Source organism: Silene latifolia, chromosome 9 (assembly GCF_048544455.1).
Source record: "Silene latifolia isolate original U9 population chromosome 9, ASM4854445v1, whole genome shotgun sequence".
NCBI lineage: Eukaryota > Viridiplantae > Streptophyta > Magnoliopsida > Caryophyllales > Caryophyllaceae > Silene > Silene latifolia.
In genome coordinates, this window is record NC_133534.1 from 9829234 (window position 1) to 9848171 (window position 18938).

At 36.8% G+C, this 18938-nt stretch overlaps 2 protein-coding genes across 3 annotated transcripts; one reads left to right on the forward strand and one right to left on the reverse strand.

Annotated features, from left to right (window-relative positions):
• Positions 1-1546: 1546 nt before the first annotated feature.
• On the forward strand, positions 1547-5793 carry LOC141599055 (uncharacterized protein At5g49945). Its single transcript, XM_074418940.1, has 3 exons — positions 1547-2659; positions 4849-5052; positions 5190-5793. The coding sequence occupies exons 1-3, from the start codon at positions 1631-1633 to the stop codon at positions 5415-5417; spliced, it is 1461 nt and encodes a 486-aa protein (XP_074275041.1). The 5' UTR covers positions 1547-1630; the 3' UTR covers positions 5418-5793.
• A 431-nt stretch (positions 5794-6224) lies between these two features.
• LOC141599056 (phenylalanine--tRNA ligase beta subunit, cytoplasmic) lies at positions 6225-18369 on the reverse strand. 2 transcript variants are annotated; one of them, XM_074418941.1, is made up of 20 exons: positions 18165-18369; positions 17967-18022; positions 17785-17885; positions 17548-17677; positions 17342-17457; positions 16389-16455; positions 15911-15952; positions 15750-15791; positions 15583-15659; positions 15326-15452; positions 15082-15249; positions 12896-13024; positions 12694-12807; positions 11823-11930; positions 9900-9974; positions 9251-9358; positions 9049-9144; positions 8884-8967; positions 8008-8076; positions 6225-6732 (listed from the first exon to the last, which is right to left on the reverse strand). In XM_074418941.1, the coding sequence occupies exons 1-19, from the start codon at positions 18220-18222 to the stop codon at positions 8008-8010; spliced, it is 1767 nt and encodes a 588-aa protein (XP_074275042.1). In that variant the 5' UTR covers positions 18223-18369; the 3' UTR covers positions 6225-6732. The 2 variants fall into 2 exon arrangements, with proteins under 2 accessions (XP_074275042.1, XP_074275043.1); XM_074418942.1 differs by having other exon boundaries at positions 6225-6738.
• Positions 18370-18938: the final 569 nt, after the last annotated feature.

Below are 18938 nucleotides of genomic sequence, written 5' to 3' on the forward strand. Positions count from 1 at the left end.
TTGATAGTCATACTCATGATGATACTATGACTAGGAGTAAATATGGGTCTTAGACCATCCTCAAGCAAGGTCAATTGCTAGGTCATGACCTTGCTTGGTCACACTAATCACTAATTAACCAAAAAATTATGGTGACCTTTGGAAAGAGGAGGTCAATTTGTGACCTTTGGTGGAGTAAATTGACCCAACTCATGACCTATAGGTGGCGATATGTGATTGGTTGACAATATTAATAATTAATAAAAAATATATATATATGAAAATGTGATAATGTGAAGTGATGTAATTGGTTGGAAAGTAAAAAAATGATTGGGTTGATAACCTAGGTCGTGACCTTCTGCTTGGGAGGGTAAAAGTAGGTCAAGATAAATAAAGTGGGATTAAGAGTAAAACCGGGTCGCGACCTAATTAGCGCGACCTCTGCTTGGGGATGGTCTTACTCTCAAGTCTCAACTCTTAACAAATACAAAAGTACATTGATCATTTTGAAGTTAAGAGTTGCACATATAGAAACGAAGGTAGAACATCTTTTCTTAATCACATAAATGAAATAGACAAACATCTCACAACCCTTTAATCAAGTTGTAAATCTTGTAATACACCAATTGAGAGTTGGGACTGTACCTCTAATTGACTATTAATTCTTATTTGAGATCCTCATATATGAGAACAATTAGTCTTGCTGAAGACGGATCGAGCAAGTGACGGATAATGCCACTCACAAAACGGATAGGGGGGACAAGGTGGGGCACCCCATGTGCTTCCCTCTCTCCTCTATTTGGGTCATTTGTGAGGGAAAATGGTATCCGTCACTCCAAAGTGACGGATACGTGCCGTCACAAATGAGATTTTGTGATATGAGAAATAGATTGAACATTCAAGATAAACAACATATACGGCTAAAAAATGAACAATAAGTGCTAAAGTAAAATATACTTTATAGTAATTCTATTCATTTAACCCCCACCAAACAACAATTAGCTAGCTAATGTTGAATATACTCCAGGTCTCAAGTACATTTTCACGAAGGATGGATCTTAATCCCGACAGAGGGTAATTAACGACTCCATTAATCTTTGATTAGCAAGCCAATTAAAATTTCTTATATATATATGCGCGAGTAAGCTAACTTAGTGTGTGTTTGGCCTAGTTTGTAAAAGTGTTTTTGAGTTCAAAAACACTTTTTGGCCAAACACATAATTTTCTAAAAGTTATACAAAATTTCTCAAAAGCTAAAAATCCATATTTTTGCCCATAGAAATAGAAGCAACTATTTGTTGTTTCTGCTTTTGAAAAGCACTTTTGAAAAACTCAAAAAACAAAAATTCATTTTTGAGAATCGGCCAAACATGCTCTTAAGTAATAAAATCCTGACAGAGATTTTCCATCAACCATCATATTCGCACTTGTATCTTCTTTTACATTTAAAAAAAAACAGGCGTCACCTAATTACGGTAATCTACATTTAACACCGAAGATTATTATTATTATCGACAAAATAAAAAAGATAATTAATTAAGGTGGAAACTTGACTCAACTCCTAATACTTTACTCCCCCACACTTATACTTATTAGTTGTCCATCCCCATCATTTCCCCAATCTCATCTCACCACACCAAGCTCCTCATCAATGGCGATTTCACCTTCCAAACACCTCATCATCTTCTTCACCTTTCTCTCTCTCCTTCTTCTCCCTCTCACCTCCTCAACTCCCCAACACTTCGAAGGCTTCGGCGACGACGACCTCGACACCGTCGACGAACTCGACGACTCGCCTCCGATCCGACTCACCGATCCACCTTCCTTAACTCAGTCCGATTCTCTCTCCTCCACTCCTCTTTCTTCATCTCCACCGTCCGATCCCTCAACTTCACCATCTCCGCCGTCCATCTCCACTCCCTCCTCCGCCGCCGCCTTCGAGTACTGGGATGAAGACGAATTCGAAGGCTTACCGACTGAAATTACCGATTTACCCTCGGAAACCGAAGTTCTCGCTTCCGCATCCGAGGGCAAAACCGTCGATGTCAACGCTGATGTAAATGTCAATGCCACGTCAGCATCTGAAGTTATTCTAGAACCTCTCACCTTCAATGTCGTCGTCAAGAAGTTCACCGTTGAGATCATTTGCGTGAGTTTTTTGGTGATTTTCTTGATTAATTATTTTACCGGAAAAAAGGAGAACGAAAACCTAGCTTTAGCGTGGGCGGCGAAATTCGCTACGAAAGAATCGATTTTCGAGAAGAATTTCAGTTTATTAGGTGTAGGAGAAGGTGATGATTCGCCATTGTTGTTGAAAGAAGGTCAAAATGTGTTCAAGTTTTACGCGAGCGGGAGGCGGTATTGCCAGGGCTTGTTGGCGACAATGGAGCTTAAAAGTCGACACGATTTGATTTCTAGGGTTTATAATGCGATTGTGCCGAGTAAAGATGAGATTAGTTTCGAGGTTTATATGAATGATGAAGCAATGGATCAGATTGTTTTCGCTATTGCGAGGAAGAAGATGGCGAAAGCGATGTTTAAGGAATTGGCGGATTTAACGAGGTTTGGGAGTATAATGCCTACGCCGAATGGGAAGAAGTGGGTTAGTGAGGAATTGAGTGTTGTTTCTGAGAGTAAGGAGGTTGCTGGTGATTTGATTAATGAGACTGTGCTTGATCAGGTCTGGTTCTTTGGTGATTTTACTGTTTGTTTCGGTTGTTTTTACTTTCGATTTCTTGTGTGATTTGTTTGTGTATTCATTGATTCTTATTAAGTTTGTGATCTAGATTTGTTTGATGGTGAGATTAGGATTAGGTTGCTCATAGTGGATTAGCTTGGAAATAAGGGATTTGACTTGTGAAATCGTGAATAGGTAAAATTAGTGGGGTCTTGTATCGGTAAATCAGTAAAATTTTGATGATGAGATGAGGATTAGGTTGTGGATAGTGCGGGAAATTTGGGTGTACATCAGTCAAATTAGTGGGATCATATATAGAGTTTTTGGAAAATTTTGCCACACATCTTGTATGATCTATAAGTTTGGTGATGAGATGAGGATTAGGTTGTGGATAGTGATGTAGCGTGGAAATTTGGATGTACATCAGTCAAATTAGTGGGATCCTATATAGCAAATGTAGTAAAATTTTCCACACTTGCATCTTGTATGATCTATAATATTTTGACGATGAGATGAGAATCAGCTTGTGGATAGTGGCGTAGCTTGGAAATTTAGGGTGTGGGGTCGTGTCGTGAATGTGATTCAATAACCATTCGTAAAATTATTTGGGCTTTATATCGCAAAATGAGCGATATTTTATACACACTTTCATCTTATGGGATAAGATTGCAATTATTCCGTATCTTTGTGGTCTTGAGGCCACACTTCCATATTAACTCCCTGTGCCACTGGTTGTTGAGTGGTTGCTTGTTTTGGATTATCATGATCTCTTCAAACTACTCCCTAATTGGCATAATTTGACTTTGTGGTTAATCTTATTAAGGGCGACTTTTTATGAGAGTAGCTACATTGCTGTTATGTAGCAATATTACTGTTATGTCATGAATCTTTGTAGTTTTCTTCACTGGTAGAAGTAATGATTCGTTTGGTAAAAAAAGTCAAATTCAGAATTTTGCCACAATGTTAGGGACTCTTTATGTTATGGATGGATATTTTTGAATCAAACAGAGGATGAAGAGTTTATTGGAAGAGAGAGTAGTATATGATATAACTGGTGTAGTTTGTGATTCATCTTTGTTATGTTTTAGCAAGTGCAGCCTGATATACAAGTACAGAGGTGTAATGCCAAATTTGGGTATTGGTTAACTTTCCAAGAGTTGATGTAGCGGTGAACTTATGTTACGAGTTTTTGCAAGTTCTGGTGGTTTGGGTGTGTGAGGTAGTGGTGGTATTAAATGGTATAGGGGGGCTTCTAATGGTATTATGATGGGCTGGACAGTTGTTTGGTGATGGTCATGGTGGCCGGCAATACTTAGTGGAACGAGAGTGGCGGAGAATTGTTTGGTAGAGCCGTAGAGGTGTTTAGGTTAGGGTATAATTGAGTTTTAAAAAAATGCCATACTAGAGAAGATGATGTTGCAAGAGTTGATGTACCAATTATTTTAGTCTCGGTGGTTTAGGTGTTACGTAGCAGTGATATTAGATGGTCTAGTGGCCCTGTTAATGGTACTGTGGTGGGCTGATGAGTTGTTTCGTGATGGTCGTGGCAATACTTGGGTTGGACGAGTGTGGAGGAGTATTGATTGGTAAGGGTGATTCGGGAAGGGTATAGTTGATACTTGAGTTGGTATAAAATAAACTTGCCATTCTAGGACATGTAAAGAAACCCGTTAAACGACCCAGATGAAATATGTAGAGTTAGACATGAATGGTGGCAGCAAAACATTTTGTGAACTGGATAATTGACTGAGATTTTCAAATAGAGGACTTTAGAAGTTGTACTTCTCGAAAATCGACCAAGTTATTAGGTAAGTTATAAAGGTTTTTTTTAAAGTTAACAACCACATTTTTAGGTGGTACCGATACTTTATATCATGCCCTTTTCAACCAGCACATCGTCTTATACCTATTGTGCATCAGTCGAAGTGGCCTAATTGTTTTAGGAGTAGAGCATAAACTGAACATAACTCTACTTTGTACATTTGGTCTGCTAGATTTTCTCTTTCGATGTATTTTGGGGTTAGTTTTGCGGCTGCAATGCTTTTCATCTTGCGAAATCATAAGGGCACACCTTATTTTGTACTGAAGTTAGTTGTTTGATTGCTTTGATATCATCTTTCAAGTCCCTCTTTCTCTTTTTTGTGTACATGTGCCTCTCTGTAAGTAAAGCTTAACGATGGCTGTTCTTGCAGGTCTTTTCCGAGAAGGCTTTTGAGAAGCTTGGAAAATACTTCATCTCGATGCATTTCTCAGACCAACAATCAGGCCCCCATAAAAAGAAATTGATGTTTAAGTTTGCTCTTCCAGATATCAAAAATATGTCTGAAATGACTCGACTTGTGGCTCTGGTCCCTTACTACATTGATTTTGTTGGGCGATACAAATTAAGTTCACAGGTAGACTCTTTACAATTTGTTTTTCCCTCTGATTTACACGAATTTCCACGTTTCCTTGCTTGGTTGAATCAAAAATATCATGAACTTGTATTTCCTTGTCCGTCATCATCTATAAAAGGTTGTTTTTGCACGTACAGGCTCGCTCCAAAACTGATGGAGCCCGAGTGAAGGTTGCACAAGAGGTATACAAGGAATTACAGAATGCAAGGCAAGAGGCTTTACAAAGGAAGAAGCAAGACAGGAGGAAAATGTTGGAGGAGGCCGAAGCAAAGATGAGTGCTGAAGCCATTCGCAAGAAAGATGCCAAAGAACGTGCTCGTCAGACGAAAAAAGGAATGCCTAAGATGAAGATGAGCCGAGCTTAAACATTGATGATTGATCTCTATCCGATTTACTGGCCGCCCATATGACTCATACAACCATTTGTTATGGGTTTGTTGCTTCAATTTCCATTTCCAAGTGAAATAAGCGCGTATATTGAAGGTGTATGAACTATGAACAACAGTTGAGATTACTACGTCTTTCAGGTAATCTTATTATGTAGGTTTCGACCGACCTTGAAACGTAGTCAGATTACACTTATTAGTTTGTTTAGGGTGTAGTTGGGACTAAATTGATGGTTATATGAGGATCATAACTCAGAAGAACTAGCATTTTTGAACTTAAGATGCAGCTCTGTGTAGCAAAATACTATTTGGACTCCAGTTTTTTCTTATGCTGATAAATTTCCCGTTTTATTTCTTTGATTTTCTCTGACAGCTTCCATTTATATTATACCTACCAATTACAATCGTGCGGTTACATTGTGGTTGAATGGTTTTGTTGTCTGTGGAATCGATATTATTCAAGGAATATCTTGAGGTGTATTTGCCATAAATGAGGTGAATTCATATTAGCGAGCGAGAAATAAATGGCATACATGTCGACAAGTATTGCTCATCTCAACGACCTTATTTCAGTCATTGGAGTATTCAGACTCGTGTTAAGCGTTTGAAACTACAGAATAATACTTTTCCATAGAACTTTCATGATATTATTTATTTGTCCAACATTTTTTTCGTTCCTGTCGAGATAACTGATAATTTGAAGGTTGGAACACACCATTACTGGAAGCATGTGTGTCAAGGTGCCGTGTAGGCTTCAATAAATCAAGCCTAGGTCAACAATAGCGGTTGATTAACATAGATTCACTCCATTAAATATCAAATCCCATCCAACATAAGTATACGGTTCGGCTGATATCTGAAAACATTAGCTAATTTGATAAATATTCTAATCCTCTTAATAGCGAACAAGGGCATTTAACTCCAAATACTTCCACTTTTCTCGGCAAAACTCTCAAATCACATTAATCATCTGAATCCCAATGACACAGAAAATCAGCTCGCGGATCAAAACATTACACGATCAAAAATAGAAAACCTGGTTATATTTTTCCTGGAGGGTGGTCTACTGTATAAATGCTTCGAAAAGAATGCTCTGTATAAGATAGTTTCAGTACGGTACATTGACAGCCCGAATTGAAGATAAATTTGTTAATAAAAAAGCAGAATTGCAGCCCATCCGGCCAGGAAATTCCTTCGACTTGCCAACAAAAAATCAGTCCGTCAACTCTCATTCCATTAGCTCTTTGAACAAATTGACATTGGCTGCAATCAATTTGCTGAAATAAACAGTATCCTGCAACTAACAGATTCTCATTTACTACAGATTTTCAGAGTGAAATAAGAATGGAATCAGAGCGAGTAGTTGAACATTTTTAACAGTTATTCGACGATCCCTCTAGAATTTCATTCACAAACTTTCTCAATATTTTTCAATTGTTTGATACTTCTATTAAGTAGTAGTACTCCCTTCATGCCTGATTAAACTACCTACTTTCCATTTTGGGAATTAATTTTTCTTCCTCTTCTTTTGACTTTACCACCTCTTTTCTACTTTTCGACTTTTTACTATATATATACTGGTTTCCATGTATAACACAACTAAAAATATGAAATTGGGATAGGGGGAGTAAACAATACTGGCTAGTGGCTACCTAGGAAGCACGGATACTCTTAATTCGTCGTCCCGTGTCTGACACTCTATCGGACACCACACTCGTCGGACACACGCCTAAACGTGTCGGGACACCTATAAAGTCGTGTCTAACTTGCCCGACGCGTGTCCATGGTATTTGGGCACATGTCCGACGCGTGTCCATGGTATTTGGAGATCATTTGGGGTGAATAATGTTCTTTAGACGAGAAATGAGTTGTCGAAAGAGATTGATTAGAAGGTGGGTTTGGGTGTTCAACAAAAATGAGTTATAGTCAAGGCCAAGTTTTACCTTCCCATATTTAAAATTAATATCAAATACTTTTACAAAATATAAATCGAACGTTTATAACTATAAAATATATACTTTATTAAATTTAAATAACGTGTCCCGAGATGGGCTGCCGTGTCCGTGTCCGTTTTGGTGCTACCTAGGTGGCTACTGACTACATGCAATAAAATATTCTAAAAGACCTAAAATTAACACGCAGTCATTAGGAGGAGCTGTTTGTAGGAGGCAAAACGAATTGAAAGACAAAAAAAACAAAGACAGTAACAGGAAAACGAGATCAACAAAGAGAAAACAAATAAACAAAACTCCAGTGAACAAGCGAACAGACGAACAACAAAGGGGATACTGTATTAATTAGGGGATATTAATTATTAGACACAATCACACAACTGGTTTAGAATTTAAATCATTAGAACAGTTTTAAGTTTGCAATGACCGACAACCACAGTAAAAGCCTCTTTCATAAACTGAAGCAATATCACAAAAACAGTAGGCATCAGTGAAAAGCTCATATGGCACCGCCTCTACCTACATTCTTGGCTCTCATTCAATCAAGTTTTTAATGCAAATCTCTGCATTTAGAGATGACCAAAATATCAATGAACTAATTCAAAAGAAGCTGTCACCTATAAGAAGCTTTCAATGTTTAATTCCATGTAGGAGCAAGGATCTGGAATGTCGAACTTGTTCAAGAGCTGAAAAAAACATAAACATGGATTTATTATGAAAATACGATCATCGTCAGCATGGAACATGTCGATACAGCAAAAAAACACTCCATTAAGCCACGCACATTTGTATGGAGCAGAGTACTAATTTTGACATAAATCTCTACAACAACCGAAACATGTCAATGTTGCCATGGAGCATGTTATAACAGAACACAATACTCTTACATACAGCAGCAATATTTCACACATTAAAAATATTATTTGACAAGTAATAGAAGATGTTAATAAGAGAACACAAGAGGGTGACACCTACAACTTGTAGACAAATCGAGAACTGCTAAAAAGAGAAGAAAGGTCAAGTGAGAGTCGAGAGCTAGACCTGAACTATATGATCATTAACTCCAATACAAGAACATAACCATATAGCAATAGGAACCCAACAGTATTTCACATTATCGCACTTTAGCAGAACGACTCCCTTTTCTAAGAGCATGAGCATATAACAAACATTTTGAACACAGCAGCTCTGCGTATTTGTTTGACTACTGCTATCACCAGAACGGCCAAAAGTTGAAACATCTTTGAAGAAGTACTTGAAGATTTTTAGTTCATTCAAGGGGAGCATGTGTCTTATCAAACTTTACCAAAAGGTGGCCTCAATGGCTCAAATAAAAACCTCACAGAAAACACAAAAATCTCAGTGTCAAATTGCCAATTAGCAAAAGGTATTAATCGACATCAAATAAAAACAAATGGCTTAACGCCCTTAACGCATAGATCTATGAGAATGCAACTCAATTAGCATCATAGCTTGTTACAGTTAGAAGATACCTCAGGGTGCACTATGCCAAAAGTGCCTATGTGTTGACCTTTGTAGATAATACTGGCTTGTCTTCCAGAAAGAAACTCGGGATTCTTCAGCAACCACATAGAAAAGGGTCAGACATAACATCCAAAAATTCAGAAAACTGAACTGCAGCTATACACTAGGCTTACATCGGCATGCTGTAAATAGTAGCCTGAGTTATCGCCTTCTTCTACAAAAGGAGTACCAACAACCGCCATAACTCTATCAACGAGGGAATGTATAATCTGCAGAAATAAATAGAGAAAGATTACATCAGCATTGCTGTTCATAATCCCATGGATGGTTATGAACGGAAACAAAGACAAGAGGTATTGAGTAAAACACACATACCTCAAAGCCAGAGCTAGCACCACAATGAAGAGCTGCAAGTTGACGGTGGTTCACAGCACCAACATCATTTGTATCACTTAGAATCACTACATCACCAGCTTCAAAAACCTAAACAAGAAACAATCACAAACCAGTCAAAATCAAGCATTCAGCAGGAGGTCCAGTAAGCAGCTCTAACTAGTAGAGACCCTGTCACCAGAAAAATACCTAAGCCTGGATACTTTACAGGGTAAAAGGTATCCATGTTACATATCCGGCTGGAAGAAAGAAGGAAAATATATCTTCTCTCTGTTCAGTAAACTCAACCATACTTGGAAAGATCTAAAAGGATAATATCTGGAAGGATAATGGAAGCTTATTCACTTTCCTTTAATTCTATTTACTTCCCCCTTCAGTTTTCTTCCCTCTATTATCAAATACCATCCTCGTTACACTGATCAGTTATTAGTTCTTACTCAGTTACTCGTTAGGTATGTTCGTGAGAATTATTTGTCCTTAAGCTGTATTATTCTCTTTTCTCGTTTTAGAAAATTTGTCATCTTGATTTACAAGAATACAAACTGAAGGACTAATCCCAAGAAATCAAAAAAAAGGGATCTTGCAAGTTTGCTCGAATTTGAAAAGTGAAGGGAATTTGAGCAACAATTACCTTGATGGGTTTTTTATGATCTTTGTTGTGCCCAACTGCTTTTAGGATGCCTGGCATAAGACTGCTACGAACCACCTACAGATGCAAGTGCAAGTCAAATCAAAACACACAGCAAAATAAGGTCTCAAAACACAGGTACACCAAATTAAGGTAAAACATATCCTTACTAGACCACCATGCGACAACCCAAAAGGGACCAGAAGTTTTTCCGACACTAACTGATGTTGGAAAACCAAAATAATGCACTTGGAACACAATTTTGTGAAAACTAAAACACATGTCTTGAACACGTTAGCAATTAAATAAAACAAGAAACTTATTTCATTGCTGTGATGTAGCTTTAATACTGAATTTCAGGATGCAAATTCAAAACATTCAAGTGTCCGAACCACCACGCTGCCTAATATTTCCTTCCCGTCAGGAATCATCCTTCATATGAATTACAGACACCTAAAATTCGAGTGCACTAAACAAATTCGATTAAGCAAAATTACACCCTGCACAGATACTTTGTACATGATAACTAATCCTCCTCATTAACCTATCTTGTGTTATTGACCAGCAAATCAAATAAAAAATTATTTTTCTTACAAACACAAACAAAGCCTTTCCAGCAACAACATTATCCCAATGCAAAATTCTATCCAAAAGAATTTCACCCTGCGTGTATACCAATCCACAACCCCAGAAAGGGAGCATTCAATAGCCACACACCATTTTAATCCTCTTCGCTAACCTATCTTGAATTATTGATCAGCCAACATTATAAAAATGATTTGCTAACAAAAATTCCCAATGTCTTAGTCCCAATAACAACATTAACCCCTTCTGAAAACTGCCTCGACAATCATGTGGACCAACTATTCTATTATACTCCAAAGTCCAAACACCACAAATAATGAATGGCTTCAATGAAAATAAAGCAACTATGATAGAGTAACCTAAACAAGAGAAGTCCACAATTGCATCCCCCACTATATCTACTACCTCAACTTAAATTCCAGTTTGATCTGTAAATCCGCATAACATGGTGATAAGGGACATAATGTGGCATCATAAGATAAGGCTGCGCATCATGTTGTTCACAAACTTAATCGTTTTTTGGCCCAGCATGTGATAAAATCATACAAAGTGACTAGTCTAGTCTGACTACCCTTCTTAGAAATAAAGTATGTGATGTGATCATGATCCAGTATATCAACTTATTTTTAGGAGAATTACAATAAAACGAAACACTTTATAAAATTATCAAATCTTAAAAGAAACGAAGACAAGTGGGAAATTGAAATGTTAAAAAAAGCATTCCCAAATTCATCCATGGGCTACAAAAAGTCTAAACTTTCAAAGGGGCAACAAAGGAAGGGTTCTGATTTGACGAATTGCTCAGTTCATTCCCTGACTCTCATCTGAAAAAAATCTGCCTTGCTTTTATGGTTCTCAATATTAACTGCTCTTTTAAAAGAACCACATTTATATAAAAGGCATGCCTTGGGGGCGCTAAGCTCAAGGTCAGTAATGCACTAAGGAAAATGCCTCGTAGCGCCTGTCATGTGAATTCGATACTCTTTTTCTTATATAATTCTTCGATTGCCCTTCCCTTTGCCTCATTATCCCTCTCCAAAATCCAAAGACGGGTGGTGCACAGTATTTTATATTGGAATACAGTTTAGCTCGCAAAAATTTTGCACCTCTTTTACTTATCGTGCACGCTTTGGGCTATGTCACCACTAGCACTCATCACCTTGGTGTGCCTCGTGCTTTTTGAAACTAAAGAGTCGCTCGTACAGTTGTACCTAATGGGTGATTTTTACAAAGAACTAATAAAAATGCCTCCTAAGAGGATCATTTACTAAGTTCTCTCCCAACATCTTCCACATATCTAACAAACATTTGTAAACCAATTCTTTTGAAATAAAGACAAACCTCACAATCAGCAGAACGAGGATTTTCAATGATAACTGTAGCTGATGGATCATCTTTACGAGAGCACAAAATCCAGTTCAAGACCTCTGTAAACCCGTTCATTGCAATCTGAGATGAACGCGTACAAAAAATCAATAAGAGTATGCAGAAAAACAAAAGTGATTGGGGAAGCAACAGATGAGAGGGGCAGCTTCTGGGGTGATTCGAACGCAATGGGCTGGTGATCAGTGCCGGTGTGAGGTGGTCAGATTTGTTGGAAATAAAGGAAAGGGGGGAAGGTTGACGATGATTGAGTTATTTATGTGACTATGGTTAATGAAATTAGTTGGGTTAGTGATTGCATATTTTGTAATTATATGGGAATATTTAGGATAACTTGGTAATTAGAGCACAAAAAGCTTACTAGATGGAAAAAAAGAAAAGTGGGAAGAAAATAGAAGGATGCAGGAGAAGACTGTTGAAAGGTTTAAAGCATAGGAAAGTATTATCTAGATTGAATATTCTATCCCAGTCATGGCATATTAGGGGGGAAAAACATGTAAACGGGAATCCCATAGAGAGATAAGGATTTCCAAAACATCGGACAAATAATGAACAGTTACTCTCTCCCTTGAGTGTTCTGCTGACCTCAATCCCTAACCAGTTATGTGTGTTTCAATTTCAAAGTATTAGAACATTTGACAGCCACATCTAAGAGAACATTGAGAGACTGTCTTATTTATATGTGCACCATCTATGTTCCCTCAATATCTAAAATTTAGATCACTTGACAATTATCAATCCCATGAGAGAATACTACATAGCCACAGATTGCGGCACTTCAGATTGATTTTAATATAGAAAATACATCAGAAACTTTAAGCAAGTTTACCTCAGATCTAATTAGATCCGTAAGTTCATTCAACGGCAGGGGCTTTACTGGTGCAGGCATCGCTGCAGGCATTCTCTTGGGAATTTCATTATATCCGAATGCAATAGCAACATCCTATAAGAAGCCATAGAAGAAAGTTGTCATTGTTTGACTCAAAACCGATGAGCATCTTAATAAACAGTTTTGAGATAGGGGTATGTACCTCCATCACGTCGCAAGGATGAAGAATATCACTTCGGGTAGGTGGGACAGACACACTGACATTGCACTGGTTATCAACCAGATCAGACTTCTTGGCGTGCAATTGCATCTTCTTCAACAAATGTGTAACCTGTTGTCCAAAAAAAGATGAGGTAAGCGCTCCCTATTCATCTAATATAGTTTTGTTAAAAGACGTTAACAGAAAAATTAAAACCAAAAAAAATGCAAATGTAAGAACTCAATAATGATAAGAGGAGCAATAAGAATAGGAATAATAAAGGTGAAGAGATGCATATCAAATCAAAAAGTATTCCAATGATGGGAAGAGCATAGTAATATTAATCAAGGGAAGCCAAAGGAGTGATGCGCATATACAAACTGAGAGATGGATAATTATGCGCGAAAGTGGTGATTAAACCCAAGTAATTAACCCCCTTACCTTTTCCAAAATGTGAAATTGAACCCTTTTGTTTTTTCCGGCCAATATCTCACCAGAATTTCATTTTCTCGTCAACATCTCAACCAATATCTCATTAATATGTATGAGTTTTTCATCCTAAATACTAAAAACAATACACATGACATACGGAAAATAAAAAATATTAATGAATTATACATCAACACTAGTTGTCTTCTCAAATTACGTTTTTAAAGTTCCAATTCTAAGCAAACTTCATGTCTCTGTCAAACTCCATGCCTACATGCTATACTCAAGGAAATTTAGCAAGTGAGACTTCCTTTGATTAAATTTCCCAGAAGTTGCCATTAGACATCAATCAAATGAGTGATTGTACTTGAGGAATCGCTAAATAAGAAGTCATAAGGTATGTGTCTGGCAAAATGGGCAAATTGGAGGAGAGGATGTTAAAAGAGTGGTAATCAGGAGTAGCTCTGTATGAATATATGGTAGTGTATTATTATACAGTACTTAAAAGACAGTAGGCGAGAAAATGAAATTCCGGTGAGATATTGGCCGGAAAAAACAAAAGGGTTCAATTTCACATTTTGGAAAAGTTAAGGGGGTCAATTACTCCAATTAAAAGTTAAGGGGTTAGATTTCACAATTCATCAAAGTAAAGGGGTTTAATCACCACTTTCGCGGATAATTATGTTTTCAAACTAATGTGGGAAATCTAATCTACAAAAAGAAGAAAAGACAAGTACCCATTTGGGTGAAGCACAGGACGGCAGAGCTATATAGTAGTTTCAAAAAGTGAAACTTGAACCTTGATGGAAAGAACATAACAGAAATTACATAACTTCAAGTAACGAAAGCAGATAGAACTCATTCATGAAAGCAATTTGCCTATAAATGAGTTTCTACACAGCTAGATCTCAATTTTTTAACAGCAATTAGTTTGGAACCTAGTAAACTTCTCGTGCTTTCACCAATCATTGTTTTTTTATGAATATGCCATAAAATGAAGGAGATTGTATTCAATCACTAGACATGCAGTTTGAAACTAGGAGGGAATATGTATAAACCACTAAACTCCATCTTCAGTTCTCACAGTAATTCACTCATAACATTATGATACAAAAACCTTTCCCACACAAACACTTGACCTTACCTCATGCCCCATAGTCGCATACTAGTATGACAATGCGTCACCAATCTTAGGACATTGTGAAGCTACAGTTTCTTAAATAAAATTAACAGACAAGCTCCCCTCCAGATACTTGACCACACCACTAATCCACTAAACTACAAACACTCTACAAAAACTTAATATCTCATCATCAAAACTGCTGATCAAGTCTGAAGCTTTTTAAGCAACTATCCCAACAAATATTATAATACCAAGCTTGCAAAGTGCCACTTAGACAAATACTGATCTACGAATTAAAAAGCAGGTATGATTTTTTTTTTAAACTTCATTTGCACAGTAAAAAGACCAAGGCAGTAAATTATCTGACAACACAGTCACGATCATCACAATGCAGGGTATTTAGCTTCAGTATTGAGTTTTTCATAACCTGGCAGACCTTTACATATTCATACAAATCATACAGCATCATCAAAGAATAAAAGAACTATAAAAGAATAACCATAGACCATTTCAGATACACACTAAATTTATCTAGAAAGAAGTCGAAAATATTTTAAGCACCAATATCACAATCTCAAGTTTCACAAAGAAAAATTACACTGGACAAAAGAAGCGTGATAGGAAACAATCTCAGTACCTCATCAGCCTCCAGCGAGACACCTATCGTGTCATTTATATACGACAGGGGTACATCTACATCATAGAGCGACAGATCAGGGCAAACATAGGACTTGCCATCAGAATAAACTACTTCAACTGGTTCAACTTCGTATTTCTTTTCGCAGTACACTGAAAACATTGTGACCTGAAAAAAAAAGAGCGCAATATCAGCCAAAAGACAAATTAATTGCAAACGAACATTCAAATTAGCTGTCTCTAACCATGGTGTTCAAAACAATCTTGGCCTTCGTCAAATCAGTGGCTGTACATTCAATAAAAACATTCTTTGTCTTCAAAGAAATTGCTGAATGTGCACCATTTATAATTGGGGGCAAGGACAAAACGGTTCTGCAGATAAAGATCAAACAATTGGTAGTGTCAGAAACACAGAAAGGCAAATAAATAAAAATCACTAATAAATCTGAGCAAAAACATGATTTTAGCGAACAATAAAACGTGTACTATAAATACATTATACCTCTTAGAGTCATATATGACAGGGAACACTGGCGAGTCCGCAATTATATGCAAGAACTTCTTCAACTTCAAGTCCGACTGTCATAGAGTAACAAGCGGTTATAAATAACATGAAGTGTGAAAAAACAGCTAACATTAAGGAGAAAACAGAATGAAAGAATAAATAACCTCGTAGAACTTCATTAGCTCATCAGCCCTGAATTTTTTAACCTAAAATATAAGACATATAAAACACACTTTTATTACCAAGGAACACGCCAAGACTCAAGTTTAGCAAGACTCCTCATATATATAAGAGAAACGTACAACTAATGAGAAAAAATAAATACCTGCTTCAAAGGCACGAAATTTATTTCCTCTGGTGACAAAGCCTGCGACAGAAAAGACAGTTAAATACATATCATAGAATATCACAAACAACAAAGAACACACAATGATCATGAAGCAAAATATCTAGCCCAAAACACCATTACTTTGGTTATTTAATCGACAACCATAAAAGATGTAAACTTTATATTCATACAGTGTGTTATGCACTTATGTTTAATTGATTTTTAAACACAGAAATGAGTGAAAAATGTCGATAATTAAGTAATCCCTCAATGTATCCTTCGGTTACCTAAGTCGCTCAAACCTCCAGCGAATCGTTGCTAAACTGATCTGAATGTATTCCGTATCCATATAACATAGATGATGGTGTTTGGTTAGTATCTAGCTCACATATTCTAATAAGTGCGTGAAGTGTTTTCTTTATTACGTATTAGAGCAAACTGTGAAAGGAAAGAAGGAAAATAAATTGACTTATACCTCATAAGTGAAAGGGCCCTGAATAGTATCCAAATCATGAGTCCCTATAGCAACCAAGGTTCTTCGCCTATAATAAGAAGATAAATTCTCTTTGCTCAGAAAACAATCTTATTTGACAGAACATACAACATCCTACATACTACATAGAGCAACAGCATTACCAAGGTGTAGATGTTTGCAAAGGCTCTTGCCTATAATTGTGTACGGAAGTTTGATGTACACACCGAATCTAATTTTGGATGACCCAAAATGAAAATTGCAGTTAAAAAACATCTACCGAAAACTTACTGATTTACGAAGCACATACATTATAGTGTGTCACTTTGCTTTATTTCATTGAATTTAAAATTAAGAAATTCAGGTAATGTGCTGCTGTATGGACGATTTCTTATAAAATAAAATATGGCGTGAGAAGATGGGAGAGTGGAAGAGGGAAAGATATATGCAGATGGTGGGATTTGAGTTTATTCTGTCTTTAACTTTCCCACACTTGTTCATCCAATTTAACTTTCTTCACAGGCCACATATAGACGGTTATCTCACATTTGTCTTTTAAGTTTCGTCCCTTTACAATTATGTTTGTGCCGACCTTGCTTCATTTTAGTATCATGTTTTCAATTCTCTCTAGAGTCTCATTTTTTTACACACAAAAATTGACGACCCCAAAGGATGATTCAAGTTAGTCGTCGGGTTGGTAGTGGTGAAATAGTTGGGGTGACAGAGGGTGCAAATCTTTATATTTTTTATGACTACATAAACAAGTTACATCACACTGACAACGCCAAAAGGATCTGGTGGTGAAGTAAACCTTTATATTTTTCATGACCTAAATAAACAAGTTATCCGTCTATTCCTATTCTGAAGCATGAGGGACATTTGTAAATTGTCTCTAAGAAAGCGAAAGATCAAGAAGCAGAAGCAAGAAGGAACCAAGTAAAAGCAAGCTTAGTTACCGGCATATATTCTGATGTAACCTATCCTGAAGATCAATGAAGCTGTTATATCTCGCTTCATTGAAACTAATACCTCTTAAAACAGCGCAAACAACAAATGGTCGAATTGACGATGTCTACAAGAAAAAAAAACACACAAAATTAAACTCGTGACATTCAAAAAATTGAGCTTCTCCAGCTTCAAAAAAAAAACGTGTGAATTATACCTCCGGTTTGACATGCATTTTCAACATGGAATCCCGATGAATATCAGCAAGCGTATATGTCGGAATCGGTTGAAGCCCCTCAAAAACTCGTAGAGCTTGTGCAAGCCCCTCGAGACAAAGCAAATCATACCTACCGGATAAATTCACCAATTATACTCAAAATACCGCTCAAATTATACATTAAACCCTCAACCAATGAATCTGACTAGTTATCAAGCAAACAAATAAGTCGAATACCGATTAGCAGACACTTCAATTTTGTAAATAATTTCTTCATCATCAGTAGATACATCATCATCTAAATGCTTCTCTTTCCTAATAATCGCCTTCTCCGTCGTCTACGTAACCCCGAAATTCAAATTAAATTCAAAATCAAACAAAAAAAATTAACATGAATGCATAGAGAATAAAATCCTCACAATGTCATCAAGCTCAATGCCGAAACGGAAGCATAAATCTTCGAACTTCTCATCCGCTGCAAATTGAATCAAACATTTCATACACCTAAATTCGACAAGTAAAAGAATAAATTGAAAACCTAAAATCGGACAAAAATGGCGATAACAAGTGCAAGGAAATTAGAATTCGAAAGTGAAAGTGAAAGAGAAGGAAGAGACAATAGATTCTGGCGATGGCGGCGAATAGACGGTCTCTTCCTACACTGACAGTAGGCATGGCGACGGAGATGACGGCAGAGGAGGGCGGCAATTTGGGGATTAGAGCTAGGGTTCGGCAATTTGGAAGTGTTGTATAATTTTATTTTATTTTTTAATCTTTGTTGTGACTTGTGAGGTTCGTAATTTATTTATTTTTCGGTGCTCTGAGGTTCGTAATTTATGACGGTAATCATTTTATAATAAAAAAAAGGAAAAATTACAAATAACCACCCCATATTTGCGATTTTTTACAAATTACCACCCCGTATTTGCGTTTTTACAAATAACCCCCAAACTTTAACGTATATTCCCCAATCACCCCCGTATTTTTACTCCGAACATCATTTTCCTTATTTCCCGACTTGTTAAGTGACGATTTAAGTAAAATACCTAAACTACCCCTATTTACTTATTACGCATACTCTACATCCCAACCCAACTGATTATTTTCATTTCACTTTACCCAGATATCCCAATTTCTTCATTCTACTCTAACCCTAAATCCCAATTCTCTAATCGTATCCCCAATTCATCTTTTTATTCCCTAATTCAATCAATCGAACTGATGAACCTTAATTAAGTCGATTAATCGACTGCACAATTAGTAGCTGAATATATTCTACAATTTGAATAATATGGGTAAAAAATCAAGCGAAAATGACAGTAAGATTCCAACTTAATATCAACATAATTTTCGTATTTTTGTTTGGTTTATTAGTTTGTATTATCTTAGGA